General features: G+C 35.5%; 1 protein-coding gene across 9 annotated transcripts in view; it reads left to right on the plus strand.

The window, feature by feature from the left end:
- CACNA2D1 (calcium voltage-gated channel auxiliary subunit alpha2delta 1) overlaps positions 1-27,911 on the plus strand; it is a 494,087-nt gene that overhangs the window by 442,398 nt on the left and 23,778 nt on the right. For 6 of the 9 annotated variants that reach the window (XM_086696816.1, XM_086696813.1, XM_086696812.1 and 3 more), the window contains 16 exons: positions 132-193; positions 4,098-4,174; positions 5,462-5,482; positions 6,162-6,222; positions 12,711-12,808; positions 15,831-15,918; positions 17,050-17,112; positions 17,713-17,816; positions 18,673-18,759; positions 20,141-20,208; positions 20,592-20,630; positions 22,549-22,620; positions 23,898-24,050; positions 24,134-24,186; positions 25,715-25,770; positions 26,073-26,202. In XM_086696816.1, the coding sequence (XP_086552942.1) occupies positions 132-193; positions 4,098-4,174; positions 5,462-5,482; positions 6,162-6,222; positions 12,711-12,808; positions 15,831-15,918; positions 17,050-17,112; positions 17,713-17,816; positions 18,673-18,759; positions 20,141-20,208; positions 20,592-20,630; positions 22,549-22,620; positions 23,898-24,050; positions 24,134-24,186; positions 25,715-25,770; positions 26,073-26,202 (1,232 nt within the window). The remainder of the gene's footprint in view (positions 1-131; positions 194-4,097; positions 4,175-5,461; positions 5,483-6,161; positions 6,223-12,710; positions 12,809-15,830; positions 15,919-17,049; positions 17,113-17,712; positions 17,817-18,672; positions 18,760-20,140; positions 20,209-20,591; positions 20,631-22,548; positions 22,621-23,897; positions 24,051-24,133; positions 24,187-25,714; positions 25,771-26,072; positions 26,203-27,911) is intronic. The other 3 variants (XM_086696814.1, XM_086696818.1, XM_086696819.1) reach the window with 1 other exon arrangement.

Genomic DNA, 27,911 nt, shown 5'->3' on the forward strand with positions numbered 1-27,911 from the left:
AGAGCAGACGTTTGTGAAGGAAGGTTTGGAATGACCATAGTATTTATAAATAGATTTTAGCGTTCTGCTTTTTATATGAACTCACATAGAATTTATAAGGTGATAACAACCATATCAAACTTTTTTTCTAGAGATACATTGACAAAGGGAACAGGACATATACATGGACTCCTGTGAATGGCACAGATTACAGGTAATTAACTGGATTTAAATATGTATCGTATACCAGAGTATTCAGTTCTGTGTCTTTCACATTTTTAGTAGCAATTTTCATAATAGATGAATATTAAGTCCTTGCATTTTCATAAACCATTTTCATTGTAATTAAAGCAGAAAAGTTATTTTTTCCAATGCAGAAATGTATTAAAATTAGAGCTTCTGATTTTTCAAAATGGAAAAGATGGAAAAAAGCTAGGAATATAAAATTTGGAAATGAACACATATGTGATATAAATCTATTTGATTTATTTGTATATATTGCTGTTAGCAATAATACATGTTGACAAAATGCCCTAGTCATTTGTAGTCATCACTTCCGCTGATTTCCTCATTTAAATTCAGTTAGTTTACATTACTTACCTTTTGCAAATTAACCTAAAAATAAAACCACCTCATAGTATGATCTGATATAAAATGCTCAGTTGGTAATTTACCTTCCCTAGTGACAAGTCTGTAATATCCCGATCACACCAATGGACTGAGCGTTGGAAAATTGGACAGACTAATACCCTGTAGTGTCTTGAAAATTCTCCATTCTTCACTCGCTGAGCATTTCCTTCGCTTTCTTGGTGTAACTCTTCTCTGAGGTCATGGCTTTCCCTGTGGTCCTACATCCTACAGGCTCATAATCCTGAGGTTGTTATGGATATTTCCTTGTTACTGATTCTCTCTTCCTCTTCCCTAAAATCCCTCTCTCTCAATCTTAGATCATCTTCCTCTCAGTCCTATAAGATTTCAATTCCTGGCTCACTGTACAGTCACATAGATCACTGTTTCTGATGCTATTTTTGACATACCCACACTTATGTAGAACAAAACAAAAATTATTTACTAAGTCAACTTTTAAGAAGGTTTTAAAATTCAAGCTTGAAGTTTTTATTAATAGATTTTACAGACATAAAATTAGTCTGTCAAATTACTGAAAAGTTTTCTAAATGTTTACTCTCAATTTCTCTACTTAACTGGTCCTGAGCTGGGAATAGTTTGCAAATGAGCCAGGTCTGTGGAGCACACTCTAATAGCATTGAGATAGATGATTTTTTTAGCACCTGATCCTTCAGTTTATCTCCTCTTCACTGTGTGGGAGTGTGCTCTCTTCCTTTTTTCTTACACGAACAAATTTTAAGTTAGAAAAACTTGATCTCTTTAACCCTGACAATGAGTCAACAATGATGGCAGTCATAATTATACTTTGAGAGTATTTTAGTCATTATAATTTGTTTAAATGTGTTTGTAACAGTCTCACAAATGCCCCCTACATGCATACCCTTACCCTCCCACAGACCGTGATGGGACCAAACGTGGCCAGATTGATACCCCAATTCTGAGTATGTTGCTCCTTGTTCACAAACATTTATTCTCTTCCCATTTTACTCCAACTTAAATCTGGACTTCCAAGGCAGATATTCTCACCTCATGTTTCTATCCCAGAGAGCCTGCCTGTCATGCCTCTCACCACCCTCCTCATGGAGTCACTGTTCTCTGGCCCCACCTTTCCCACTTTGTCATGTTTTCCAAACATTTGCTGCCCAAATCTACATCTTTGGGCCAGATTTGGTCTATTTTCATTATAAGTGCTTCTCTTGAATCGCTGTACAAATAAATTCACAAACAACGATGGAGAACAAAATATAACATCTATATAAAGAGGGGGAGGGGGAAATTGGCATGTTTTGATTTACTGAATGAAGTACCAAATTTCATGTAGTGATTTATGCCTTCTTAAGCTTTGTTGTAATTTAGGTATTACAGTTTGAAATATAGTAAGTAATGATTCTAATAGAATGCTGTTTTTTTTTAATGATGAATTTAGTTTCATAGAGACAAATGATTGAGCTGAAAAGTACGTTACATTCCACTTAACTCTGTTAACCATGTTTATGTGAGTCACAAAAATATTGCGTGGGCTCTATCATCCACCTGGTGGCTGCTGGCTTTATTAGGTTTTAATCCCTAGGAGAAAATAAAGCAGCCTTGGTCTGTTGATTTTATATGGAGGGAGACAGCAAACACTGCATATGACAACATCATTGACTCAAAATGTTGGTAAAGATCTTATCGGCTATAGGTTGAAGAAATAACCGTTGCCTTGAGATGGAAATAAATTAAGTGTAACTATTTTTCTATAAAATGAGGTGTAGCTCTTAATAACAACCTGAGACATGCAGGCCAATAAAATGTATATTTGATATGTCAATTTTAAAACTTCTCCTGTGTTCCTCAGGAGTTTCAACACTATTTTTATGGTACATGAGATGTAACCCAAGCTTAGAGAGTGACACTGCAGCAGCCACATGATATAACGTTATCGGTTTTAATTAGAAGTTTCTCTTAGCAATAAATGCTGATGGAGCAATAAAAATGTCCTAATTTCCCTTGAGAGGAATTTGTAGGAGACAATCTTCAAATGCTCAGTAATTCTACTCTACATTTTATAAATGGCAAGTGAATCATGAAAGGTCATCTTGCTTTCAGACTAATTTCACTGCTTATTTTAATTTTAATCTCTCCCTCCACTTAAAGGAAGTTACCTATAAAATGAATGGGGAGATTTTCATTAAATCTACATAACATTTTATTTCTCTGACCTTTCCCCATAAGGATAGTCTATGAATTACTTAATGAAGGAGAAAGATTTGGGAATTGGAGGTAACAAGCATCCACTCATTTTGCTATCTTGACTGCAAAAATAAATTGTAGGAAATAAACCCTTGCTTTTTTTCCCCTTTGTATTTTTAACATATATTTTCATAAGAAGGAAAACCTGGAATTTTATATTTTGTCCTCTTCTGTACTGTCCATAAAAAAAAAAGCAGATAATGAGATTATAGTTGCACATTCTCAAAAGCTTGGGAAACATGCGGCTTTAGTGACTTAAGATCTGCAAGTACATGTAAATACTCAGAAGCCTAGAAATGCACACCTTTTCCTGTGCATTGCTAAATTTTAGATTAAGTATTAAAAATGAGTGCTAAATGAGTCACTTGGTCACATTAATCACGCGTCACTTTTTGAAACTACTTAGGTCAGGGAATCTTCCTGTACCTTCATTTTCTTGCACCCTTAGTTCTTAAGTTTCCTTCTGTACTAAAGCATAGCAAAGGTTATTCGCAACTGTAAATGTGGATGTGGAATCATTAGTTGTGTCCTACACAAATATATTAGCCATTTCAGGGGTGGAAGAATTACACATATGCAGTTGTGTTATTTGAAACTGCATACTGTGCAAATATTCTGACCCCTTTTATATTCTGTAGGAAGAACCAATAGGATGAGCAGGCAGCCTTTCTTAGTGCTAGGAATTAATGTGAATTTTCTTATCAGCAGACACTGGGGAATTTGCCTAAAGACTAGAGTCTTAAATGGTCAGTATTTCACCCCTCAAAGGGGTATGTTTCAGATGGGTTTATGCATTGCGTAGTAAAAATGATAATACCATTTATGATTGTTAAACGGTGGATGTTTGCTACAGAGCACTCTAACATAATGCATATTTCATGAAAGGGTATGCAGTGAGTGTAATATTTATTTTCTTTAAACATAACCTTAATATTCTTTTTCAACACTTGAAGTATTTCAGTACACTTTTCTGAAAATACAGTACACATCACATTTCTTTCTCGGTGAATTCATGGGCACATTTAGTAGCTTATTTTCCTTGGTGTCTCTTCTGATTCCCTACGAGATAGAGAACTGGATGACTCTGGATGGCAAGACCGAATTAAGTACTCTACTTACTGAATGCGTTTTCCTGTCACAGTAATATGTCTCTTCTTTCCCATGAGGAAGATCTTTGGATTTTCCATTAACTGGATGTGTCTTTTTTTTTTTTTTTAAGTTGTTTGTTTGTGTTTATGCTTCTCTTGTTTCTATTGCAGTTTGGCCTTGGTATTACCAACCTACAGTTTTTACTATATAAAAGCCAAAATAGAAGAGACAATAACTCAGGCCAGATGTAAGTACTATGAAAGTGACCCCAGAGTCTATTTATCTCGTAGTATCAGATGTATAAATCTGTCTAGATTTTAGAATGCCCAAGGCCTATACATTTTAGTAGGTGTTACTACCAAATCTACAGCAATGATTCTAACCCATTCCAAACATGCAAGGAACAAGAAATATTCTACGTGGATAGAATATGAGCAGGTACCCAGTCTCACTGGCATCCCCACCATCCTACCCTGAATGCTTTGTGCTCATAGAATCATTGCCGTGCTGTGTCCTCTGTCGCTGTCATTTGGAGGGTCTGCTAGCTGGTGCAAAATGTTTCGCATCGCATAGTCTCTACTCATGGCACTGTGCTAATAAGGCTTTATCTTTTTTTTATTCTTTTTTCTTTTTCTTTCTTTCCTTCTTTCTTTTTTTTTTTTTTTTTTTTTTTTTTTTTTGCATTTGGCAAGAATAATATTGTGCTCCACATCTACTTTGTTTGAATAAATGAAATTGCATTGGTCTTTGGCTTGGCAATTAACTTCCTTCTCATAATCTAAATTAATGTCTTCAGTAGCTCAAATGAATTATTTTTTTAAAGCATCATTTGGAATGTGGAGTAACTATTAACATTAGTGCATATTTAAAGTCCTTATTAATCTTTATTTGGGGTAACTACATTTAGTAAAGTAAAATGACCATCATATCCTTTGCACATCACTTACTACTACTAATTTAAATTTGCTGTTGTGATAAGTAAAAAAGCATTATGTGTATATATACCTTTTACATCTGACCTGAAGTAAACTACTGTTTCTTTCATTCCCTTGTCAGTTCTCTTTTGCTTTCTGCGATCCTCGCCCTCGTTATGCTAATTTATACCTTTATATTTACACTTTCACTTGATAGATAGATATGATGGTCTTTTGACAACCAGCAACTTTGCATGAGCTAGTACTTCACTTGATAAATGATGGGATGACTAGTTGGTCTTTGATGTTTGGTAAATGCTTCTGAATAGAGGGTAACATCACCGGTATTGCACCCGCGCTAAACACTTTGCAAACTAGACCCTTGAAATAACCACAGTACAGAGAGGATGCTCTAGTAGTAATTGACAGGATATACCTTCCAGTCTTCAAAAGATGTCTTTTTTTTCCCAGACTACAGCTGTACATAAATAAACCTTTGATCTATGCACAATATTTTTATTCAAGAAAGTCATTGAATAAAATATTGTTTGTGACCCCCTTTGCTTTACCCTCTTTTTTTTTTTGTTTCCCTGCTTTCTCTTTCTGATGGATTTTCACAGCAAAAAAGGGCAAAATGAAGGGCAAGTATTTTCTTGTTGCTCAATTTCTTTGTTTAGTACACTTGACATATCCACTGATATTTCCATTCCTATTGGATATTATCCTCTGTGCTTCTCATCTGCTAGATTTTCCTCCATGATCGCTCAAACCTTAGCGGCAAAAAAGGGGGAAAGAATATGCTTGTGTTTTCATTTGCAACCTATTTCACATTCAGGTTTTTTCTGAGGTGTAAATACTTGTGTGTTTGTATGCTTCCTCTTACTAATTTACATCTAATATGAAAAATGTTACTAATTCACTAAAGACATTGATGAGTTTATTGAAATGATTTTCTTTACCATAATATTGATAAAAAATTTACGTTGACATTTTAAATGAAATGACTCTGAAGCAACATTGATATAAAAGATTGGTTACTGTAGGGTGAGTAAATGGGAAACTTCTAAGACAGCATTTTTTTCTGATATAACTGGTGTAATTTGTGTTATGGAATTAAAATGTATTTTGCAATTATATTATGAAGTTTTGAGAACCTTTACATTCATTGATGTGTTTCATTTTAGGATATAAGTACTTCACCACCACCCTCCCCCCCCCCCCCCCTTAATAGGTTATCATTCTACTATCTTCCTACTATCATAGAAACTCAGGATGCAGATTGTGGATTGCTTATCTAATCCTGTAATGTTATCTTTGCAGATTCAGAAACACTGAAGCCAGATAATTTTGAAGAATCTGGCTACACATTCATAGCACCAAGGTTGGTTTTGTTTTATATATTTGCTATACCTTGTGTGGATAGGTAAGTCTTTGGTAACAGTTCTGAGTCAGACCCATGCCAAATTATGAAGCCAAGGGAAGCAATAATTTAAAACTGTAACAGTATTCTATTCATTCTATTCATTCATTCGCTCAGTAAGCAACTACTGTAGGCTAAGCAGTGTTGTGATTCAGGCATACAATAGTGAATAAGACAGATGTAGACTTTGCTCTTATTAGAAATAACAGTGTATCCATCAATAATGAAGAGCTGGGTATTTGCATTTGTGAGTACACACACAAACACACTGTACATGATGTAGATTACTCTGTAATCCCCATCATCTATTTGAATCATTCCCCCACCCATCTCCCTTCTAGTAACCATCAGTTTTTTTCTCTATACTTAAGAGTCTCTTGGTTGGTTTCTCTCTCTCTTTTTTCATCCTTTGTTTCTTAAATTCCACATAAGAATGAAATCATAGGGTATTTGTCTTTCTCTAATGAATTTATTTTGCTTAGGATAATACTCTTCAGCTCCATCCATGTTTCCAATGAGATTTCATTCTTTTTTATGACTAATCTCTTGTCTGTATGTACCACGTCTTCTTCATCCATTCATCAGCCGAAGGACACTTCAGCTGTTTCTATAATTTGACTATTGTAGATAATGCTGCAGTAAAAATTGGGGTGAGTGTATCCCTTTGAATGAGTATTTTTGAATTCTTTTGGTAAATAACTAGTAATGCAATTGCTGGGTTGTAGGGTAGCTCTATTTTTAAATTTTTGAGGAACCTCCATACTCTTTTCCAGATGTCTGAAATAATTTGTTTTCCCACCAACAGTGTAAGAAGGTTCCCCTTTCTCCACAACCTCGCCAACACCTGTTGTTTCTTTTGTTGTTGATTTTAGCCATCCTGACAGGTGTGAGGTCATATCTCATTGTAGTTTTGATTTGCATTTCCCTGATCATGAGTAATATTGAATATCTTTTCATGTGTCTATTGGCCATCTGAATGTCTTCTTTGGAAAAAATGTCTACTCATGTCTTCTGCCCATTTTTTAACTGGATTATTCATTTTGGGAGGTGTTGAATTGTATCAGTAATTGTATCTTCTGCCATTCTGTAGGTTACCTTTTAGTTTTGTTGATTGCTCCCATCACTGTGCAGAGGCTTTTCATTTTGGTGAAGTCCCAGTAGTTTATTTTTGCTTTTGTTTCCCTTGCTTCAGGAGACCTATCTAGAAAGAAGTTGCTAGGGCCATGTTAAAGAGGTTACTGCCTGTGTTCTCTTCTAGGATTTTGATGGTTTCATGTCTCACATTTAGGTCTTTCATACATCTTTGAATTTAGTTTTATATATGGTGTAAGAAAGTGGTACAGTTTTCCAAACGCCATTTGCTGAGGCGACTGTCTTGTTTCCATTTGATGTTCTGTCCTGCTCTGTTGAAGATTAATTGGCCATATAGTTGTGGGTTTATTTCTGTGTTTTCTATTCTTTTCTATTGATCTATTTGTCTGTGTGCCAGTACCATACTGTTTTGATTACTACAGGTTTATAATATGACTTGAAGTTGAGAATGGTGATGCCTCCAGCTTTGTTTTTCGTCTTTCCTTACTTCTTGATTCACACTCTGTAGCAGGCACATAAAATAATATTCAAATTAACATAATTCTATTAATCTAAGCTAAACTATTGAAGAACATAGATTCAGAATCGTGTATTACTAATTTCTTACGTTTTATACTTCTTAAAGAAATTACTGTAAGAACCCACAGACAGCTCATAAAATTAAAGAGTAACTCAGACTAATATTTTTAAAGATTTATTTTACTGTTTCTTTATTTTTGAGAGAAAGAGAGAGACAGAGTGAGAACAGGGGAGGAGCAAAGGGAGAGAGACAGTCTGAAGCAGGCTCCACACTTTGAGCTGTCAACACAGAGCCTGACGTCGGGCTCGAACTCACAAACCATGAGATCATGACCTGAGCCAAAATCAGACGCTTAACCAACTGAGCCACCCAGGCACCCCTCAAACTAATGTTTATGTAATCCTAAGGATACCTGAATTTTTGGTCCTTCTTGAAAATGGGGAATACATATAAGGTACATCTCTGTTAATAAAGCATATTCTTGGCTTCATGAGATTCTCCCCCTTGCATTTCCTTCAGTGTTTGATACTGCCCATCCCACAATTCTTGAGTACTCTTTGCCTCCTCTTGCTGTTCTGATTTTCTTCCTCCCTCCCTCGGCTGCATATTCAGTCTCTTTAATGAGCTTCTTTTCTTCTGCAGATCACTTACATGAAGGTGCTAGCTTAAGGTCTCTTATTCTGTGTCTATAGACATACCACCCATCTATCCGATGTCTGTAGTTTGGGGCAATGCTTTTGAAATCCACAAGATGGCCATGATGCCTAGAAACAAAACAGACATAATATGTGGTTTATTGGCATTACATTACAAGATAGGATCAAACATTGTCTACCTACACAATTTGAGACATTCCTGTTTATGGAAGACAACAGGACTATCTCTTCAATGTGTTTCAAAGTCAGTGTCTCCTAGGCATTTGTCTTTGCTTCCTTCCCTTTGTGTCTAACTTTTAATCAGTCACCAAGTCTTGTCAAACAGAATTTATTTTACAGTATCAAGTATATCTGCCAAACTCTGCTGCCTTTGTTCTCATTCAGGCCCGTGCTTTCTCTTTACTTAAACTGGTGCAGCTGCTTCCTGCTTAATCTCCCGACTTCTCCAAATCCCCCTTTCCTTCCAGTCTGGTCTCATTTCTGTAACTAGAGAGAGTTTCTAGAATGTGAATAAAATTATGTTTCTTGTCTGCTAAGTATGAACCAATAGCTCAGTAGTGTCCTGGTGATAATCTGTACTTTATATCACAGCTTTAAACTGTTCTTACTAGGTCCCAGTTAACAGTGTGGTCCTCAGACTCTTCTAAATCCGGGGCCATCAAATTACAGCCTATAGACTGCCTGCTTTATACAAAGTTTTATTAGAACACAGCCATACTTGTTGGATGATGAATTGTCTGTGGCTGCTTTCACTACAAAGGCAGAATTGATTAGTTGTGGTATAGATCTCATAACCCATAGAGTCTGAATCATTTATTATCTGGCCCTTCAGCAAACAGTTGGCCAACCTCTGCTTTAAATTCCAACCACACTAAACTTCTCTCAGTTCCTACATGTGCTGTTTTTTTTTTTCTCTTCTCCTCTAATTTTCTCTTCTGTTTTGGACTGTACTTAGACACACCCCACCCCTTCCCAAACCCCAACTTCAAAGCTCCTTGATCTAGGAATTCCTTACCCATTTTCACTGGATTAGACAGACATCTTTGCTGACTGCTTTATAGAATACTGTACTTCCTTTACTGGCCCATTTAATGTTATTTACTTTCCCCCAAAAAAGCCACAACTCCATCTATTTGACTTATCTAGTATACAGTACCCAACATCACATCCATTGCCTGACACAAGAGTAGGTGCTGAATAAATACATTTGGTGCCTGTAGAATCTATAAATATGTAAAGAATATTTAAAAAATCATTATTAATAATACCTGCAATCTTACCACTTGTCAAGATAAGTAACTGAGCGTCTTAAACTGCTAAAACCAGTTTTAGCTAGAAAGGAGAATATAAAAGAACAGAATAAGAAGAGTTTGAAATTAGATGTGCTATATTGATAAGACTCTCATTCCATCTCAGTTCTGTGTTTTGTCTCTAGGAAGCTTCTTCATTCATCTCTCCCAAATATTGACTAGGAGGCCACACAGACTGACTTTCTGAGCTTTACTGTTAGATAATGTGGAAAATATGGTAGAAGTCCCTGTACTCACAGGGAAGATAAACATATCTTTTAGTTCCGGTTCCCAATTTGTACAAAATGATTGTTCACTTCAGCAAGGATTAACCTATGTACCATTCTTGTGGGATGGCTGAAAGAGCAGAATGTGCCCGTGTGTTTAGGGATGGAGTCTATATGAGAGAAGGGAAGAAATGTTAGAGTTTGTGGGACAAACCAGTGAATATCCACCACAACTAACATGTTAAGTAAGCCTTTTACGTCAATGATTATATTTACTGCTCCAGTGAACTCTATAATAAATTAGTAGTATCATCCCATTTTGCAGATTAGGCAATTTCCTTTCTCTTTCAACATCTGAGCATGTGTGTTGATTATCAAATGCTGATCAATCTCAGAAGACTATCCAGTACCTCTCAGTAAAATATAAATTCTTGGAGCATTATTCCTACCTTTATTTTTTTTTTAATTTATTTTTTAACATTTATTTATTATTGACAGGCAGAGAGAAGAGGAGACACAGAATCTGAAGCAGGCTCCAGGCTCCGAGCTGTTAGCACAGAGCCCGTCCCGGGGCTTGAACTCATGAACTGCAAGATCATGACCTGAGCCGAAGTCAGAGGCTTAACCGACTGAGCCACCCAGGCTCCCCTCCTATCTTTAAAGGACATGCAGTCAAAGGGATGAAAAGTCCAGGGGCGCCAGTATGGCTCAGTCCGTTAAGCATCGACTTCAGCTCAAGTCATGATCTCACGGTTTGTGGGTTCAAGCCCTGGGTCAGGCTCAGTGCTAACAGCTCGGAGCCTGGAGCCTGCTTCAGATTCTGTGTCTGCTGGTCTCTCTCTGCCCCTCCCCCACTCACACCCTGTCTCTCTCAAAAATAAACATTAAAAATAATTTAAGAAAAAAGGGATGAAAAGTGTAAAACATGAAATATTTTTGCTCTTTATCAGAAATGAGAGAGGCATTTCAAAGATGAAATAGAATGAAAAAGAATACTATGTGATATCTATAATTAAATGCTAATTGTGGGAAGAAGTCCATTTTAGCTCTGTCGATAATGAAATGAGTAAAGGTCATGCATCCTTTCTAAACCAAGCCTCTAAACTAATATTTTCCATGAAATGAGAAGTTTGGTGGGTTTTTTGTTTTTGAAGTTCTGACATTTTACTGTTTTTCATCTGTTGTATGAACCTCGTTATAATAATGGCAGCCTCACATTTATGTTGCTTGATATTTGTTCTCGATTTCCAAACCAGGATAGCAGTTCTCCAAGTATGGTTCTCAGAATCCCATGGGTTCCAGAGGCCCTTTCAGAGAACCCACCAGGTCAAAGGTGTTTTCGTAGCACTGTGAAATGATGTTTGTCATTTTCTTCATGCTGACATTTTCACTGACACTATAAGCAGTGATGAGCTGATACCTTAGCCGAAATCAAGGCAGTGGGCACTCAAGGGTGCTGGTAGCCATCATAATCTTTATAGCCAGGCACCCATGTGAGGGAAAAGCCCGTTTCACTATAAAATACCCTTGATGGAAGCAGTAAAAATTATTAATTTTATTGAACCTTTACCCTTGAGTAGATGTCATTTTATATTCAGTGACACGAAAATGGAAGTTCTGCATACCCGAGTGCTTGGCTGTCTCACAGAAAAGTACTTGTGTGATCAAATTTAGAGCTAAAATAGGTGTTCTTTGCTCTTTTTCCATGAAATATTTTATTTGACAGAATGCCTTGGGTATTTGATAAACATTTTGTCAATAATCAATCACCTAAGGCTTTCACTTTAAAGACAACAATGGACTGTCGCTAATGACAAAATCTGTGCTTTGCAACAAAATTAAGAATTTGGGGATTCTGTAACTAATGTTTCCCAGGAGTTCGAGACCAGCGATGATATTACTGAATGGGAATTTTCAGTTTTATAATGAGATGTGTCATCATTTGGAAGATCAGCCAATTTTCCAATAATCAGTTTATGATGTTACAAAATCAGATTCGTTTTTTTTAATGTTTGTTTTTGAGAAGGAGACAAAGTATGAGTGGGGGAGGGGCAGAGAGCTGTCGAGACACAGAATCCAGCAGGCTCCAGGCTCTGAGCTGTCAGCACAGAGCCCGACGTGGGGCTCAAACTCACAAGCGGTGAGATCATGACCTGAGCTGAAGTCTGACACTTAACGGACTGAGCCACCCAGGGGCCCCCAAAAATCAGATTCATTTGAAGTTATATTCTATTAAGTCAGGGATTAAAGAGATTTGCAAATAGGCAAATAGAAATTTGCCACTTTTGTTTACTAGGTTATTTTTTAAAGACAACAATTTCTCATAAAAATGTTAACATCTAATGGGTTTCTTCTTGATATTTAGTGAATAATATTTTTAAATTTCTCAATTTCCATATGAAAACTCCAAATATACAACATAAAGCAAGAATAGTGGATTAAGAATGAAAGCTAACCTTTATTGAGCACCTATTGTTCACAGGGAGAGTCCTTAATAAATATTAGATACACCACTCACCCTTTACTTAAGTCAAAGTATTGTTCAACAGGTTGCAGAGTCACTTAAGTAGTAAAAGAAAGTGTTTTCACTTCCTATAAAAGGCTGTGTACTTTTTAAAAAGTTGTGACTTTCACAGCTAATATCCTACAATGTTTTGTTTTTCAGAGATTACTGCAATGACCTTAAGATATCAGATAATAACACCGAATTTCTTTTAAATTTCAATGAGTTTATTGACAGAAAAACGCCAAACAACCCATCCTGTAAGTATACACCCAATTTATAATAATTGCTTCACCATTGTTATATCCAGAGTGGTCAAATCTTGGTTCAGATCAGTGTGTTGGTATGCTGGTTTATTTATTTACTTTGTAAATTTTTAGTGGTAAAATGTAACAGTTTGGCCTTTTATGTATTAAAGAATGTTTCTTTCACTGTGAAGTAAAATCAAATTTTCAAAGCCAAGTATTAGATACCTGCAAATGTTTCAGTGTAAATAGGGCACCTTTACCCTTGATCCTTTCAAATTTAAGAAACTTAATTTTTATGATATTTTGAAAGTTTTTCATTGCATTTTTCTTGCCATATAGAGAAATACATACAGCATTTATAGATTTATCTCTTTCCTCCAATTTATATGAACAGCTTTAAGATGAAGAGAATAAAAACAAGGTATAAATATGTCAGTCAATGGTTTGTTTTCATCCTGACATTCTGTTTTGATCACCATTAACTTTATAGTGTAAAAAAAATGCTTCTGTCATTTTTCACTTTATGAAGTAAAATGTTAGAATAAATAAAAATGTTAACAATTAGCGTTTAACCAATACATTTCTTTCAGAGAAATTTACATCATTCGTAGTAGAAGACTTTTTAGAGATTAATGGTTTCTTAACATTTAAAATCTTAACTGTGTTTTCCTTCTAAAAATATCCTGTAAAAAAAGTACTACCAGGAAAAGATGTACCGGAAATGGGAAATGAGAGGAAAATTAACTGCCTGGCAAAAATTACCTTAGTAAATATAATTTTTTTTAAAAAAAGGAACCATAACTGAGTTTTTTGTCCTTTCCTCCTTCTCCCTTCCCTCTCTTTCTTCTTTAAAATCTTTTTCCTTTCTATCAGAAAGGGTTAAACAAGGCACTTGCTCAGTTACAGGAAGTGAACTGAAGCGTCTCACAAATTAAAATTTACTCCTAAAAAGAAGTAACTTCCTAGCATCATCAACATTAGCTACCAGAGCAAGAATTAGCTGCTCTGAAAACCAGCCAGGGTAGAGAAGGTCTACACTGATCTGACCGAATAGGAGTGTTTCCAAATCTTTCTACTCCTTGTCAGCTCACTCTGAGTCAGAGCCTTTCCATTGTTATGGTTCTTGTTCTTTTCCTTTCAGTAAATAACAGGATTCCCAAGAAAGAACTGGTGTAATATTACTGAATATTCCTTTAATTGGATGCCTCTATGGGCACCTGGGTGGCTCAGTCTGTTAAGCATTTGACTCTTGATTTTGGCTCAGGTCGTGATCTCATGGTTCCTGAGTTCGAGCTCCACACTGGGCTCTGCACTATCAGTACAGATTGAGATTCTCTCTCTGCCCCTCCCCTGCTCACGCTCTTTCTCTCTCAAAACAAATGAGTAAGCATTGAAAAATTAATAAAAATATAAATTGGTTGCCTCTAGCTCCTTGGCAAGTATAAATATGTTGAAACAAAGGTACATTCAGTATCATAGTGCTAATATCCATATCGTCTCTTTTCCCGTGTTTTCATTTCACTTCATGTTTTTTTATCTACCTCCCCTATGATCCAATAGGATGCTTGTGGTACTTAGATAACCATGTGAAGTGTGAGATTTAATTATAAAAAGGTAACAGCTATAAAATTTATATTTTCCTCTGATAGTTTTACATACTGCAGTTTTCTCAATCATATTTTAGGTCATGTTATCAAGTAATATGTAAAACTAAAAGTATCAGTGATTGAAATCTCAGTGGCTTCCTTTAAAGGGGTTTGGGCGATTTTGATTGTGCTTATGGAAGTACTTAATCCACCATTAAAATTAAAATTCTCACTGCTTATGTTCATTTATTACCTAAATGTTTACGCTGTAGAGTCTTTCAGCGTGTTCGTATCTCCTCCCCGGCTCCCGCTTTTTTGAACTATTCTAACAATGAGATTATATGTGTATAAAATGGTAAAGCTCAGTACTGATAACCTGTTTATGTATTATATGCAGCAGGGGCCATATTTCAAGACACATTTTAAAATTACGGTATAATTAAAATATGAATGAAATTGTGAAATTGCTCGCAAGAGTGATTTATACCACAAATTAGAATAATCGTTTCATTTCTTTTACCTAAAACGATTTGCAGCAATTAAATTGCATCATTCACTTTTCAAATGGACTGTTTGTGAAAATGATTAATTTTCTGACATAATATAATGAAAATAGTTCCTAAAATGAAGTCTACATTGTGGATTGCACTGATCCTTTAAAACTGGAAGATATAATAAATTTAAAAAATCAACTAAAATATTTTCCAGTCTACTCCTCACCTTTTACAGTAATAGATATTAAGTAAGACCACATATTCCTTACCTGGATAAAATAAAAATTTTTCATAAATGTGAAGTTTTAGTATGTGTAGGTTATTCACAGTGTCATGGGCTTAAAACACAGGACCAAGAGAAAGGAAAGAAGGTGAAGTTTTTTTGTTTAAGAATATGTATTAATTGACCCTTGGTCATTGCCATCTGCCCTTTCATGACCTTTGAACTTGGGCTATTTTGTTCTCTGGTTATTCCAGAAATGACAGATTCCAAAAGCCAGCCTTGAAATAGTGCTGGTCCATGCTAAGTTATTCAGTTCTTTCACCAAAGCAAACAAAGAAAAAACTATATTATGTAGTTTTATATTTACATATAAAATTGTCCATCAATTATGATAGATTCGAATCGCCATACTAACCTATAAAAAAGAAGAGAGAGAGGAAGGTTATTTCCTTAATGTTTCTTGATTGACATACTTCACATATCTTTTTGAAAAAATTTACAAAATAATTTTCTTTTAGAATTGGCTTTTCTATTCTGGCCATAGCCTGAAAACTGTGAGGCAAGATGAACAACAAAAACATGCAGAAAATTAATATTGGATATGGTTGTTAATTCATAGAAATATTATCCACTCTAAATTGATTTAACAAACAGAGAATATATTTGTTTCATTATTATCCTAATGAAAAAACTATGTGGATGTAATTGAGGCTATCCTTTTTCTATATTAGGTAATACGGATTTGATTAATAGAGTCTTGCTGGATGCAGGCTTTACAAATGAACTTGTCCAAAATTACTGGAGTAAGCAGAAAAACATGTAAGTATTTGTTCCTATTTATATATATATATACACATATATATATATACATATATATATATATGTATATATGTATATATATATATATATATATATATATATATATATATATATATATATCCTGCATTTTAATTTAGCTTTTCTCTGAGAAATTTTTGGAAACTAGGGCTCATAAATTTAAATTTTACTAATTTAATAACAATTTCATCTTGGAATTGTTGACAGCTTGTATTTCCAGTGTTGGGTATGTGTCAGGACTAACATCTACATCTGCCAGTACTTATCTTTCCACACTTACACACTGCAGTGGGAACAAACCAAATTTAAAAAGGCTGAATTTCCATGTTTGTGATAAAATAGGGAAGCTAGTCAAGTGGCCTTTTAATAACACTACTATTCATCCAGTCAACAAACTGAGAAATCTGATTGTGATTCTCATTTACGGTCTCTTCTCCACCCCATGTCCAGTCAGTCACCAAATGCTAAATAGCTCTTCCGACAATGTTGTCCTGTCTTCCTCATAGCCAAATTCATAATTTCCAATTTCTGAGAAATTACAGCACTGCTTATATTCAGTCTATACTCAGGGCCTCCGATTCCTCTACCCACACCCCCTATTCTGTCCTCCATAGAACGCACCCCTGCCAGCCTTCCTCTTAATGCAGCTCCAGTTTCAGGATAAAGGTGAAGCTCTCCAGCATGGATTTCAAGATTATTCATGAGCTGACCCTTCTTAAGAAGCTTGTCCTTGAAACTTTACTATCTGTTGCTTCTCACCTTGCCTTCTGTTTTTATAACACCAAATACTTAACATTCTTCACTAGCTTTCCTGTAACATAGTCTTGGCTCCACATGTAAGATCTTCCTGCTGTCTCTGTCATCTCTGCTAATTCCATCTTCCAAACGCAGCTGTGTTGGTCTTTACTATGAAGTGACCTCGTTAAGCATCCTCCCTTTATTTCTTAGATATTTGCAACATTAAAGCATAGTTTGCATGCATTGATGTATTTACTTTGTCTTCCTTTATGTTAGGAACTCATTTTATTTCTCTTTGTGTCATCAACACCTAAATTATTATCTTATGGAGACCAAGTGAAATAAAAAATTGCCTTCTTCTGTCTTCTGTTTTAGCAAGGGAGTGAAAGCACGGTTCGTTGTGACTGATGGTGGGATTACCAGAGTTTATCCCAAGGAGTAAGTTCAAATAACATCTGTAGAAATCAGTACGTTACACGACTACTCTGAGGATGTGCACATTATAAGGAAGCCATTCTGTAGAGAAACTGATTATTAGATTAAAATGGAGTCATTTAACATTACTTACATTATTAAAATACCCTACTTCTTTAAAAATGCTATTATATGATTATTCAGTGATCCTTTTGGATATTTATTCCAAAATCTAAGACACAGTAAAAGAGATTTTTTTTCTATTCATACACACTGAACGTAAAGTTTATAGCCTATTGGCAATATTTTCATAGCACCTCATTGTTTTCACTGTTCTTCAATGGATCTTATCTCTGTCTCCAAAATAGTCTGTCACCTAGGGTGGGGAGGCCTATTACTATTAATGGACCTATTAAGTGACTTGTACGTCATCACCTGGATAGTAAAACTGCAGAGTAAAACCAAGAGCTTTTTCTGACCCTTGTCATCTGTTCTATGGTGATTTATTGCTTATTAATGAGTATCATTAGATGTAGACATATCTGTAAAATTCTGTGATGTTCACAGAAAAGTAGGTTATCAGGCAGATTCAAGAATAAAAATGATGAGCCATTTCCTCTTTAGGGCTGGAGAAAACTGGCAAGAAAATCCAGAAACATACGAGGATAGCTTCTATAAAAGGAGTCTCGATAATGACAACTATGTTTTTACTGCTCCCTACTTTAACAGTAAGTATTACTCAGAATTCAGCCATTCTCAATTTCCTTTTTTTTAGATAAATTATTACTTCCTGCTTTCCCCAATAACCATAATTGTTCAGAACAGCCCTTATTAAGTGTATAGTATACGTGTGACATTGGAAGGACAGAAGCTTCCATTTAGTTGAGGTAAAATGCACACACAGGAAACAGTCATCCAGTAATGTAGAGATAGCATATCAACAGGTATGCATAATGCATAGAAACATATGTAGATAATCCCTCATTTCACAAACTGCAAATCTATTAAAGAACGTGTAATGAGTTTTAAAGACATCATCAATCAGTTTAGTCAGTTTTAGTTAAATATATTATTTATGAAAATTAGCAATAGGCCACATTTTAAACTATCTTATTGGATTCTTTCCCAAAACCTTTCTAATTTAATCCCTGGGCTTCTCTGGGGGTAGGTGTTATTCAGCCTCATTTTTACAAAAGGGGAAACCAAAGTTCAGAGAATTTTGGCATCTTGTCCAGGGACTTACGTCTAAAATGCAAAGGCTGTTTGGGGTTCTAAGATCAATCTTTCCACCTCAGCAGCCTCTCCACTCAGTTAGCAAATGTCACGAAGCAGAGATTTGGCCTGCGTCCATTATGTTGTGGACATGGATGCAGCCAAGCTGAATAATTCACATCCCACGGACACTCCAATGGGTCTGGTCAGTAGAGGAAGATGAGAGACGACAACCCACCTCCTCATTACTTATCTACACTAGAATACTTAAGCAAAACACCGTCCACCTATCCCTCTTAAGAGAAATTCACTATTTGACTTATCTAGACAGGCCTGTGTTCCTTTTTTGTTGTTGCCTTCTTCTTTTTTCAGAAAGCGGACCTGGTGCTTATGAATCAGGCATTATGGTAAGCAAAGCTGTGGAAATCTATATCCAAGGAAAGCTTCTTAAACCTGCAGGTAAGCGTGTGTATGGTATATGGACATGGCCAAAATTAAATGTGACCAAATATTTCTATTAAAATCTGACAGTACTTACCAGGAAGGCCATCAGAAACCTTTAAGCAAAATAAAGTCAAAGACAGATACACAAAGTTTTGAAAATAAAATACAATGATTTAGGAGATTGGGGAAAAATAGAACAGATACTATATAGAGGTGAGGGATTTCCTAGATGTGTATGTGTATACACTGCTGCTCAAATTAATGGAGTCAAATCAGAATTCTACATGCTAGATTGATCCAGCATTTCCACTCGGTAAGTCTGTCCTAGAAGATACTTTGAAATACACAAAAGGATACGTGTCCAAGGGTGTGAATATTTGTAGTAAGTTAAACATGAAGAGTTAAGTTTCCATCCTCTAAGGAAAAGATAAATAAGTTATAGCATATATATACCATGTGCCTGATAAAATGAATTAGGTAAGAACCTTATATATATATATAATTACAATAAAATGGAAAAATGATTCTTTTTTTGCCAAAATAAAATCAAGTAAGCAAACAAAACAAATCATAAAACTGAACATCAATGGGAAATGCAGGTAGGCTGCATTAAGTGGATGCCATCTAGTAGAAGCGTTGTTTTTTGTTTTTTTTTTTTTTATTGTATGATTCCGTATTTGAATGTGTAAGAGAGTGTACATTAGACCAGATTGAGAAGGTAGATAGATCACTTTCCTTTTCCTGAGGGCTGTTTTACCCCTCAGTGGTTCAACTAGATATTACCTCCACACTAACTCATTGACTGCTTCCTTCATTCACTCAATGGCTCATTTATTCACTCACTCTCCCACCCATCTGTCTGTCTAGTGGACATACATTTCTCAAGCACATGATGCATGCATTGGTGGGGCTAGCGAAGCCTCTTAAAACATTCCACCTGAGTGACCTCATGTTACAAGACTATGCCTGACACTACCACCTTTTTTTTTCCCCTTTAGCTTATTGTATATATGAGTTAATTGGTGAGGTGGTTGCCAACGAGTAAAGTATGTTGTGAATATAAACGAAAGTTATTTAATAGTTTAAGAGCAGTTAGTGGTCTCTTTAATGAAAACCCAAAGAAATAAAATCTCTGTAATAAACATTACATTCAACCCAAAATTTAATGCTACTTTCTACACTACATAAATTATCATATAGCAAATATTATATGGACATTAAAACTGCAACCTTTTCAATGAAGTCCGCTTTTCAACGTATAGCTGAAATTAATTTAATTCCAAGAAATTTAAATTTGCTCAGAAATATTCAAATGTAAGAGGAAAAGTAGATAACTAAGAATCACAGCCACGTTTTTTCTATGTATGTGTCAATTCTTCTTTACATCATTTTTCAGTTGTTGGGATTAAAATTGATGTAAATTCTTGGATAGAGAATTTCACCAAAACATCAATCAGGGATCCGGTAAGATATATATATATTTCCTAACGTTTATGCTACACTCCATGTCAAATGTAAATAAGAAAAGTCAAAGTAAAGTCTTGTCAATGTATAATTTTCAGTGCTACTAAATTAAGAAGAACTATGAATTAATATTTTTGGAAAGACTTTTTTAAATTAGTTAGGAGGAAAAATATTTTGATATAATTTGAAATATTAGTTTAGATAGCTCTTAATATTTTACAAAGATGAAGCTATTGCTTTTTTTATGATGGGATAGACTGTCATTTAATCTTACTTTGATACTAGATAAATTATTCTCAGATTCCTAACATGATAATAATGTGTCATGGAAATTCTTTTTTCTATTAAAAATGTGTGGGGTTAATTGTATTTTTGTCTTTCAGTGTGCTGGTCCAGTTTGTGACTGCAAAAGAAACAGTGATGTAAGAAAATTTTTAAAATTTTAACTAATTTTTTGTTACTCTTGTTAAGACTTTAATCATAAAGTCATTGATGAAAGTCATTTGATATAGGAATTTTTCATTAAATGCTAAAAAATATTTTATGAAATTTTGAACTAATTTATAGGTAAGAAGTTGAATAAATTCATTTAATTCCTAACCATTAAAAATATTCACATATTAAGGGAAAGTATTTTAAAAAGCCTGTTTCAGTATGAAGTGTACTCAATGTCAATTGTGTTAGATAGTTTTCTAAGTATCTTTAGCTCTGTTCCTGAGTGGGAAGTTTCGAACTAAAGTGGCCTTACTGGTTATCAAGGCAATCTTTCCTGTCCTTTATAGTTTCTCTGAATTTGTTCACACAGTATTCATAGTGACAAGAAAACTTTTTGAGTTCAATTTTGCCATTATTATTTTTTTATCAAATTCCACTTACATGGATTGGATTTTACATTGTCTCCTGTTACTTCTATTTCATTATGACATTTCTTTGTTCAAATGTTAAATATGTTCAGGCCGCCTGGGTGGCTCAGCTAGTTAAGTGCCTGACTTTGGCTCAGGGCACGATCTCATGGCTTGTGAGTTCAAGCCCCACGTTGGGCTGTGTGCTGACAGCCCCGAGCCTGGAACCTGCTTCAGATTTTGTCTCTCCCTCTCTCTCTGCCCCTCCCCCACTCATGCTCCATCTCTCTCTGTCTCAAAAATAAATAAAACAAATTTTTTAAACGTTAAATATGTTGAAACCTGCTTTGGATTTTGTCTCTCCCTCTCTCTCTGCCTCTCAAAAATAAGTAATTTTTTTTTTAAATGTTAAGTATGTTCTAAGAATGATACTACATAAAGTATTCCCAGAATACAAAGGATGAATTCCACTATTTGCTTCCCATCTTCTTATGTGTATGTGTTTATTTCCAAGGCAAACAGTGGGTTCACATCATCTTATTTCTAGTCATGTGAAATTATAAGCCAGCAATGTTATTTTTTATACTCTTTCCATTTTACATAGACTTTGTAAATAGAGACTATAAAGACTGTTCTGAGAGTCGAGGTTTTAGCAAGTTGCTTCCACATGTCCCCAACTCTGAGAACAATGTTTTTAATTGTCATTTTATACAATAAAAATTACTAAACTGATCCATGCATTTAAACATGATACAAACCAGGTGGGAATTGATTTCTTTTGTGTCATGATCTTTTTTGTTTTGTTTTCTGCTTCTATATTTCAAATTATTCAACCAATTTTGATTGAAAATATGAAGTAGTTGTAAATATCCTTATGCTGCATGCTTTTTAATTTAGTCTGAAGCATGGTGACTACAATGCATTTTTAAAGGTATCTTTTTTGTCAAAATATTAAGTGTGTTTTTACATATTATTATTTTGGCTTATCCAATTTCCTGGATCATTTAGATGACCAAATGGCAAAAAGGCTATTTCTGATTTGACCTTCTGATTTGTTCAGACTCAGTTGACAGTTTTAACTAAATGGGTAGTGGTGCAGTATGAAACCCTGAGAATTTGAATCTGTGTGTGTCCTTAATTTATTTCATCAGAATCTCTGGAGCATGTATCTTTAAGTTGAAGTTTTTTCCTATTTTTGTTGTTGTAACTATCTACTGGGGCTCCTGGGTGGGTCAGTCCCTTGAGCGTCTGACTCTTGATTTCAGCTCAGGTCATGATCCCAGGGTCATGGAATCGAGCCCTGTGTCGGGCTCCACATTGACAGCAGGGAGACTGCTTGGGATTCTCTCTGTCCCTCTCCCTCTGCTCCTCCCTTGTGCATACATGTATGTTCTTTCTAAATATATATATATAAAATCATCTATCTAACATAAGGTACTGATAATGAAGCCTCCTAACCTTCCTCAAATTGTGTTCATTGTTATTTTTATTTTTGTAGGTAATGGATTGTGTGATTCTAGATGATGGTGGGTTTCTTCTGATGGCAAATCATGATGATTATACTAACCAGGTAGGTACCACAGTGGGACAAAGTAGTTTCCAAAGTGTGTTTCCCTAATCGGCATTACAAAAGTCCTTCAAACCGTTATAGAAATTAATGAGTTGTTATATTTCTGTCATAAAATAAATTTTTAAATGCTAAATATAATATAAACCATTAATGAATACATTCTAAATACAGTTTCCTGATATTAGTTGAATTTCCTTTCTAGTCATAACAGTTACTATTAAAACATGTAGTTATTGGGGCGCCTGGGGTGGCACAGTCGGTTAAGCGTCCGACTTCAGCCAGGTCACGATCTCGCGGTCCGTGAGTTCGAGCCCCGCGTCAGGCTCTGGGCTGATGGCTCGGAGCCTGGAGCCTGTTTCAGATTCTGTGTCTCCCTCTCTCTCTGCCCCTCCCCCATTCATGCTCTGTCTCTCTCTATCCCAAAAATAAATTAAAAAACGTTGAAAAAAAATTAAAAAAAAAAAAACATGTAGTTATTATTGTCGATCTCTCAGAAATTGAGAAAATGTTTGCATATTAAATATTTATTAATCAGTAATATCAAACTTAATACATGGCTGCTTTGAACTGATGAAGTTTCTATTCCCAAATTTGCAAGTTGGCAGCACATAGGCTATTTGGCTCAAATGGGATTTCAAGCAAATTAGAATTCGTTGCCAATTAATTTCATTTCCCAATCTACATTTCTGGTTTCTCTTTAAAAAGAAAGGATCTTGGGGCGCCTGGGTAGCTCAGTCTGTTAAGAGTCCAACTCTTGCTTTTGGCTCAGGTCATAGTTGGTGAGACTGGGCTCTGCGCTAACAGCATGGAGACTGCTTGCAATTCTGTCTCTCTCTGTCAAAGTAAATAACTAAACTTCTAGGAACAGAAAAGATAAAATTGGTCAACACTGAGCTTTTTCTTAACTGGCCGTGTTTGTGGACTGCAGTTGATGAGCCTCAGGTTTGCTCCTAGGTTCCTGTTCTTTCTCTAATATCACCCATTTCTCTCAGTCACGCTGCTTTCCTCTTCCCCACAAGGAATTCACTTGTGATCTTAATGCTTAGTTAACTGTGTGTATTCCTTCCACATGCATCACACCAAGCCACGGAGCAAATGCGAACCCCTAACTAAGCTCTTCTCACTTCTTTCGGAATATCCCGTGCAGCTTCATTGCTTTGGTTTTTAAGCTCCAGTAGTTTTAGTTGCTAGTTCGTCTTACTTCTTTTCGTCGCAGTGGTCGGGGTGTTAACATGTGGAGTGAATTTGAAACTTGATTCTTTTGTCCTCTGTTCCAGATTGGAAGATTTTTTGGAGAGATTGATCCAAGTCTGATGCGACACCTGGTTAATATATCGGTTTATGCTTTCAACAAATCTTACGATTATCAGTCAGTGTGTGAACCTGGTGCTGCACCGAAACAAGGAGCAGGGCATCGCTCAGCATACGTGGTCAGTAATTTCCACCTCGTCCATGCCTCTCGCAGGAACACTCAGTGTCAATTAACATAACGACTTTTTCATTATTTTTATAGCCATCAATAGCCGACATATTACACATTGGCTGGTGGGCCACTGCAGCTGCCTGGTAAGTCACAATTGTGTTTTTACTGGTAATGAGAAAGGGGCGGTGAAATAGTAAAGAATTTGAGGACAGTCCAGATTTTGTGACACGTGAATAATTGTTATGGAAACTACTGTTTGTTTCCTAAATGACATACTGGTAGTTTTCACAAAATGATCAATTTAACACTGTTACTGTCACTTGGTTTTTCATATGAAAACAATATGCTCATGCAGACTTCAGCCTCTTCAAGATCTGTTGAAACTTTATACCCAATTCCCTAAGTTTTAGGTGTATCAATCTATTAAAGGTTTCAGTTAATTGCCTTCAGTATCCAAATTAGATGTCTCCGTCATCAAATTCAAAGCATCATGACTTATCTTTTCAGCTCTTTCCTATTCCAACAGAGGCTGGCAGAGTTTTAGAGGCATCATGTTGCTGAAATGGATCTAATTCTCTCTTTTTACTGACTTAACCTCCCTACCTCCTTCAACACCTCACCTACACCCTACCACCTATGAAAACAATACATTTAAACTGTTTAAGGCACTGTGGAAAGTCTGTAAGATCAAATGCATCATTGTTGGGCTCTGGTCAGTCAAGTAACTCAAACTCCTTTTGTGTCTGGGATCCCTCGTCTTCCTTCTTTCCCTTCTTTTTTATCATTGCCCAAGCCTTATGCCTTGTAGATTAAACTTTAACGTTCGTTTGATGGTGAGGCTTTCCCAGCAAAAATCATATCAGTCTACCAGTTTATGAAAGTAAGAAAGATTTTAGATTAAAAATCCTATTTTTGGTGAAAAATGGCACTTTCTATTGTGATAGTGATATTAAATATTAATTTACTCAGGCTTTTTAAATCTCAAAGTAATCCTCATTACTTTATGATTGGCTTTATGCTATTTTCTGGCCAGAATTTACCTCCTTCACCCCCCCTTTTTATTTTTTTTCCTGAATTCAATTCCAGATGATTCTATACTAATATTTGGTTCCAGTGTCATTTATTGGAAAAACTGAAATGTGCCAAGTGTCCTATATTTAACAGGTATATATTTTAGTTCATGAATGTCACGTTATGTATTCACAGATACAGTCTATATTGTAAAGTAAATGGTTTGCAAACCCATGGCACAAAATCATTTTTGTTTGATCTTTTGCTTTATTCCACCATAGAGTTCTAAAACCAAAATAAGCACCCCTGAATGAGAAAACTATGGCATGAAATATTAACACTTTTCCTAGGTACCACTTTCCATGATCTCATTTCTTGTTAGGCCTCTTCACACTTAAGTGGTCCCTCACTCGGTCCTTAACATGTCTGACTTCGCAACTTCTTTTGCAGAAACAAATGTACGGTGTTTTGTAAAGTTTAAGAAATAATTATATAAAAATACTCCTCAACTTTCTATTGGCAAGGTCTCAACTTTTTCCAAGCAGATGAGGAAGAAATGTGTGTGTGTGTGTACCTGCAAGATTATTCGGGTTTTTACTGCATTATTTGTAAAGGAAATATGTAGATTTTTGTCAATAATAATTTGTATTTGCAATTTAGGTCTATTCTACAGCAGTTTCTCCTGAGTTTGACCTTTCCACGACTTCTTGAGGCAGGTATGTAGTTACTCAGCTATTGTCCTAATAAAATTTTGTTTGGGGATGTGTTGAGTTCCCCTGACCCAAGGATCTGGAAACTTTTTTATGTCATGTCGGCCTCTATTTTGTAACTCTTATCTGTTGGATTCATTGCTTCTCTTGACATTTAATGGGCGCCTATGAGGGACTGCCACTACGTCAGACAATAAATAAGCCGAGCAGGGGGCCTGCCCTTAATACATGCGCTTTGCTCCATGGAAATGAAGGCTCTTGGCACTGACTGTAGCGTCCCCTCCTGGTGATCTTTGTTTTTTCCACAGTTGAGATGGAAGATGATGACTTTACAGCCTCTCTGTCAAAGCAGAGCTGCATTACTGAACAGACCCAGTATTTCTTCGATAATGATAGTAAATCATTCAGTGGTGTGTTAGACTGTGGAAACTGTTCCAGGTAATTTGTTTCTTCCTTTTAGGGATAGTGTGATTTCACTAAGAAATTGTATTCGCTTTTATAATCATTACAGAAAATAACAGAGACTGTTATTAGAGTGTGAGAGAGACATGAGTAACTATTTACAGTTGGAAATAGATCTTTAGTTTTGCTGAATGTTGTTTTTTTAATTTACATTCTTTAGGATTGATCCTAACTGGTAAGTGGTGATCCTTTTGACTATAATAATAGGGTGAATGAAATTCTACCTACTTTTAGGCAGAACAAAGAGAAATGTGGTTATATTTTAATGTCTTTTTGTCTAAAAAGAGAACCCCTTTAAAAGTGTTTCTAAAGTTGTAGAACAATATGAACTGTAGTAAGATTAGAATTAATCGTCATTTTGAGTAAGTCTAAGCTAAATACAGGATTTCATTTTACAGTTACTTACTAAATAGTGTATACAAAGATAGTCTAGGGAGGGACGTGTTTTACTTCTACTCTTCACTGGAATTTAGAATTGCATGTATTTTTGAATTGAAACTAAAAGAACTATCACTTCCTAAAATCAAAGCTAAGGTGAGTCACTAGCAGACATAAACATGTTTAGCCATTTTTGGAAGAGATTGAGAATTTAATTTGGCTAGAAGGGATAGAAGAAAAAGCCAAGGTGGGCCTTTTCAAAGTCATGAGAGAGAGTGATAATCCATGTCATAGGATCCCTGAGAATGGGGGGGAAGGCACTTTGTTTTTAGCGGAGGAGGGCAGGTTATTCTCGAAGAAATGTTCATCTAGGAAAGAGGAAATGTGTGGAGGTGAGGATATCTGAGCATGTGAAAGGGCTGGAAGAGTTGCTAAGAGATCCAGACTTTTCTAACAGAGAACTGTTTTCTGGAAGGAGTTAAATGAAACTAGTGTGAATTTTTAACAGACCTGGTCCGTATGACTTTATGATTTACTTTAGCAAACCTCTGTGTCGTAGCAAGACAGTCTATCCACTTTAGCAAACAGTTTCGTAATCCTTTGGCCTTTGATTAATAGATGTCATTGATGGCAATCTGCTTTAAAAATTGACTACAAATCTTTACAATTTAAAGTAATCAGGATATTAAGTGGAATCATGGTTGCTTTTGATTGGCTTTATCCTTGTGCCCCAAGTTCAATGGAGAAAAAGAAAATCATTTTCTTTTTAAAATACATCATCATAAAGAAATTAATCTTCAGTGACAGATTAACATTTCTATTCGTGGTTGCTAACGGTGGCAGAAGCAGTTTAAGACATGCAAAAAATACGGCATGGAATTTCAATCCCTTATTCTGTCTATATCTGTGTTATCCAGTTCAGTACTTACCAACCACTGGTGGCTGTTTCAATTATAACTAATAATACACATTAGTGCCTCAGCCACATTAGTCACGTTTCAAATACTCGATAGCCTAGTGTGGCTATTTACCATATTGGAGAAAGCAGAAAACATTTCCATCTTCACAGTAGTTTGGTGAACAGCACTAGTCTAGATTTACTTTGCCATTGGCTTGGGCAAGATACTTAGTGTGGGCTCCAAAGCTTTTAATGTGTAAAATAAGGTCATTTTGTTTATTTTCAGTAATAAATACCACAGTTCCTTAAGCATGTCAAATAAAACCTTTATTCTACGGGTTGCAACAACTCAGCAGTGCTTATTTTGCATTGAAAAACAAAGGTGACACCTAAGACATGTGTTGCAATT

Source organism: Puma concolor, chromosome A2, assembly GCF_028749965.1.
Source record: "Puma concolor isolate L17-30 chromosome A2, mPumCon1.1.hap2, whole genome shotgun sequence".
Classification (NCBI taxonomy): domain Eukaryota; kingdom Metazoa; phylum Chordata; class Mammalia; order Carnivora; family Felidae; genus Puma; species Puma concolor.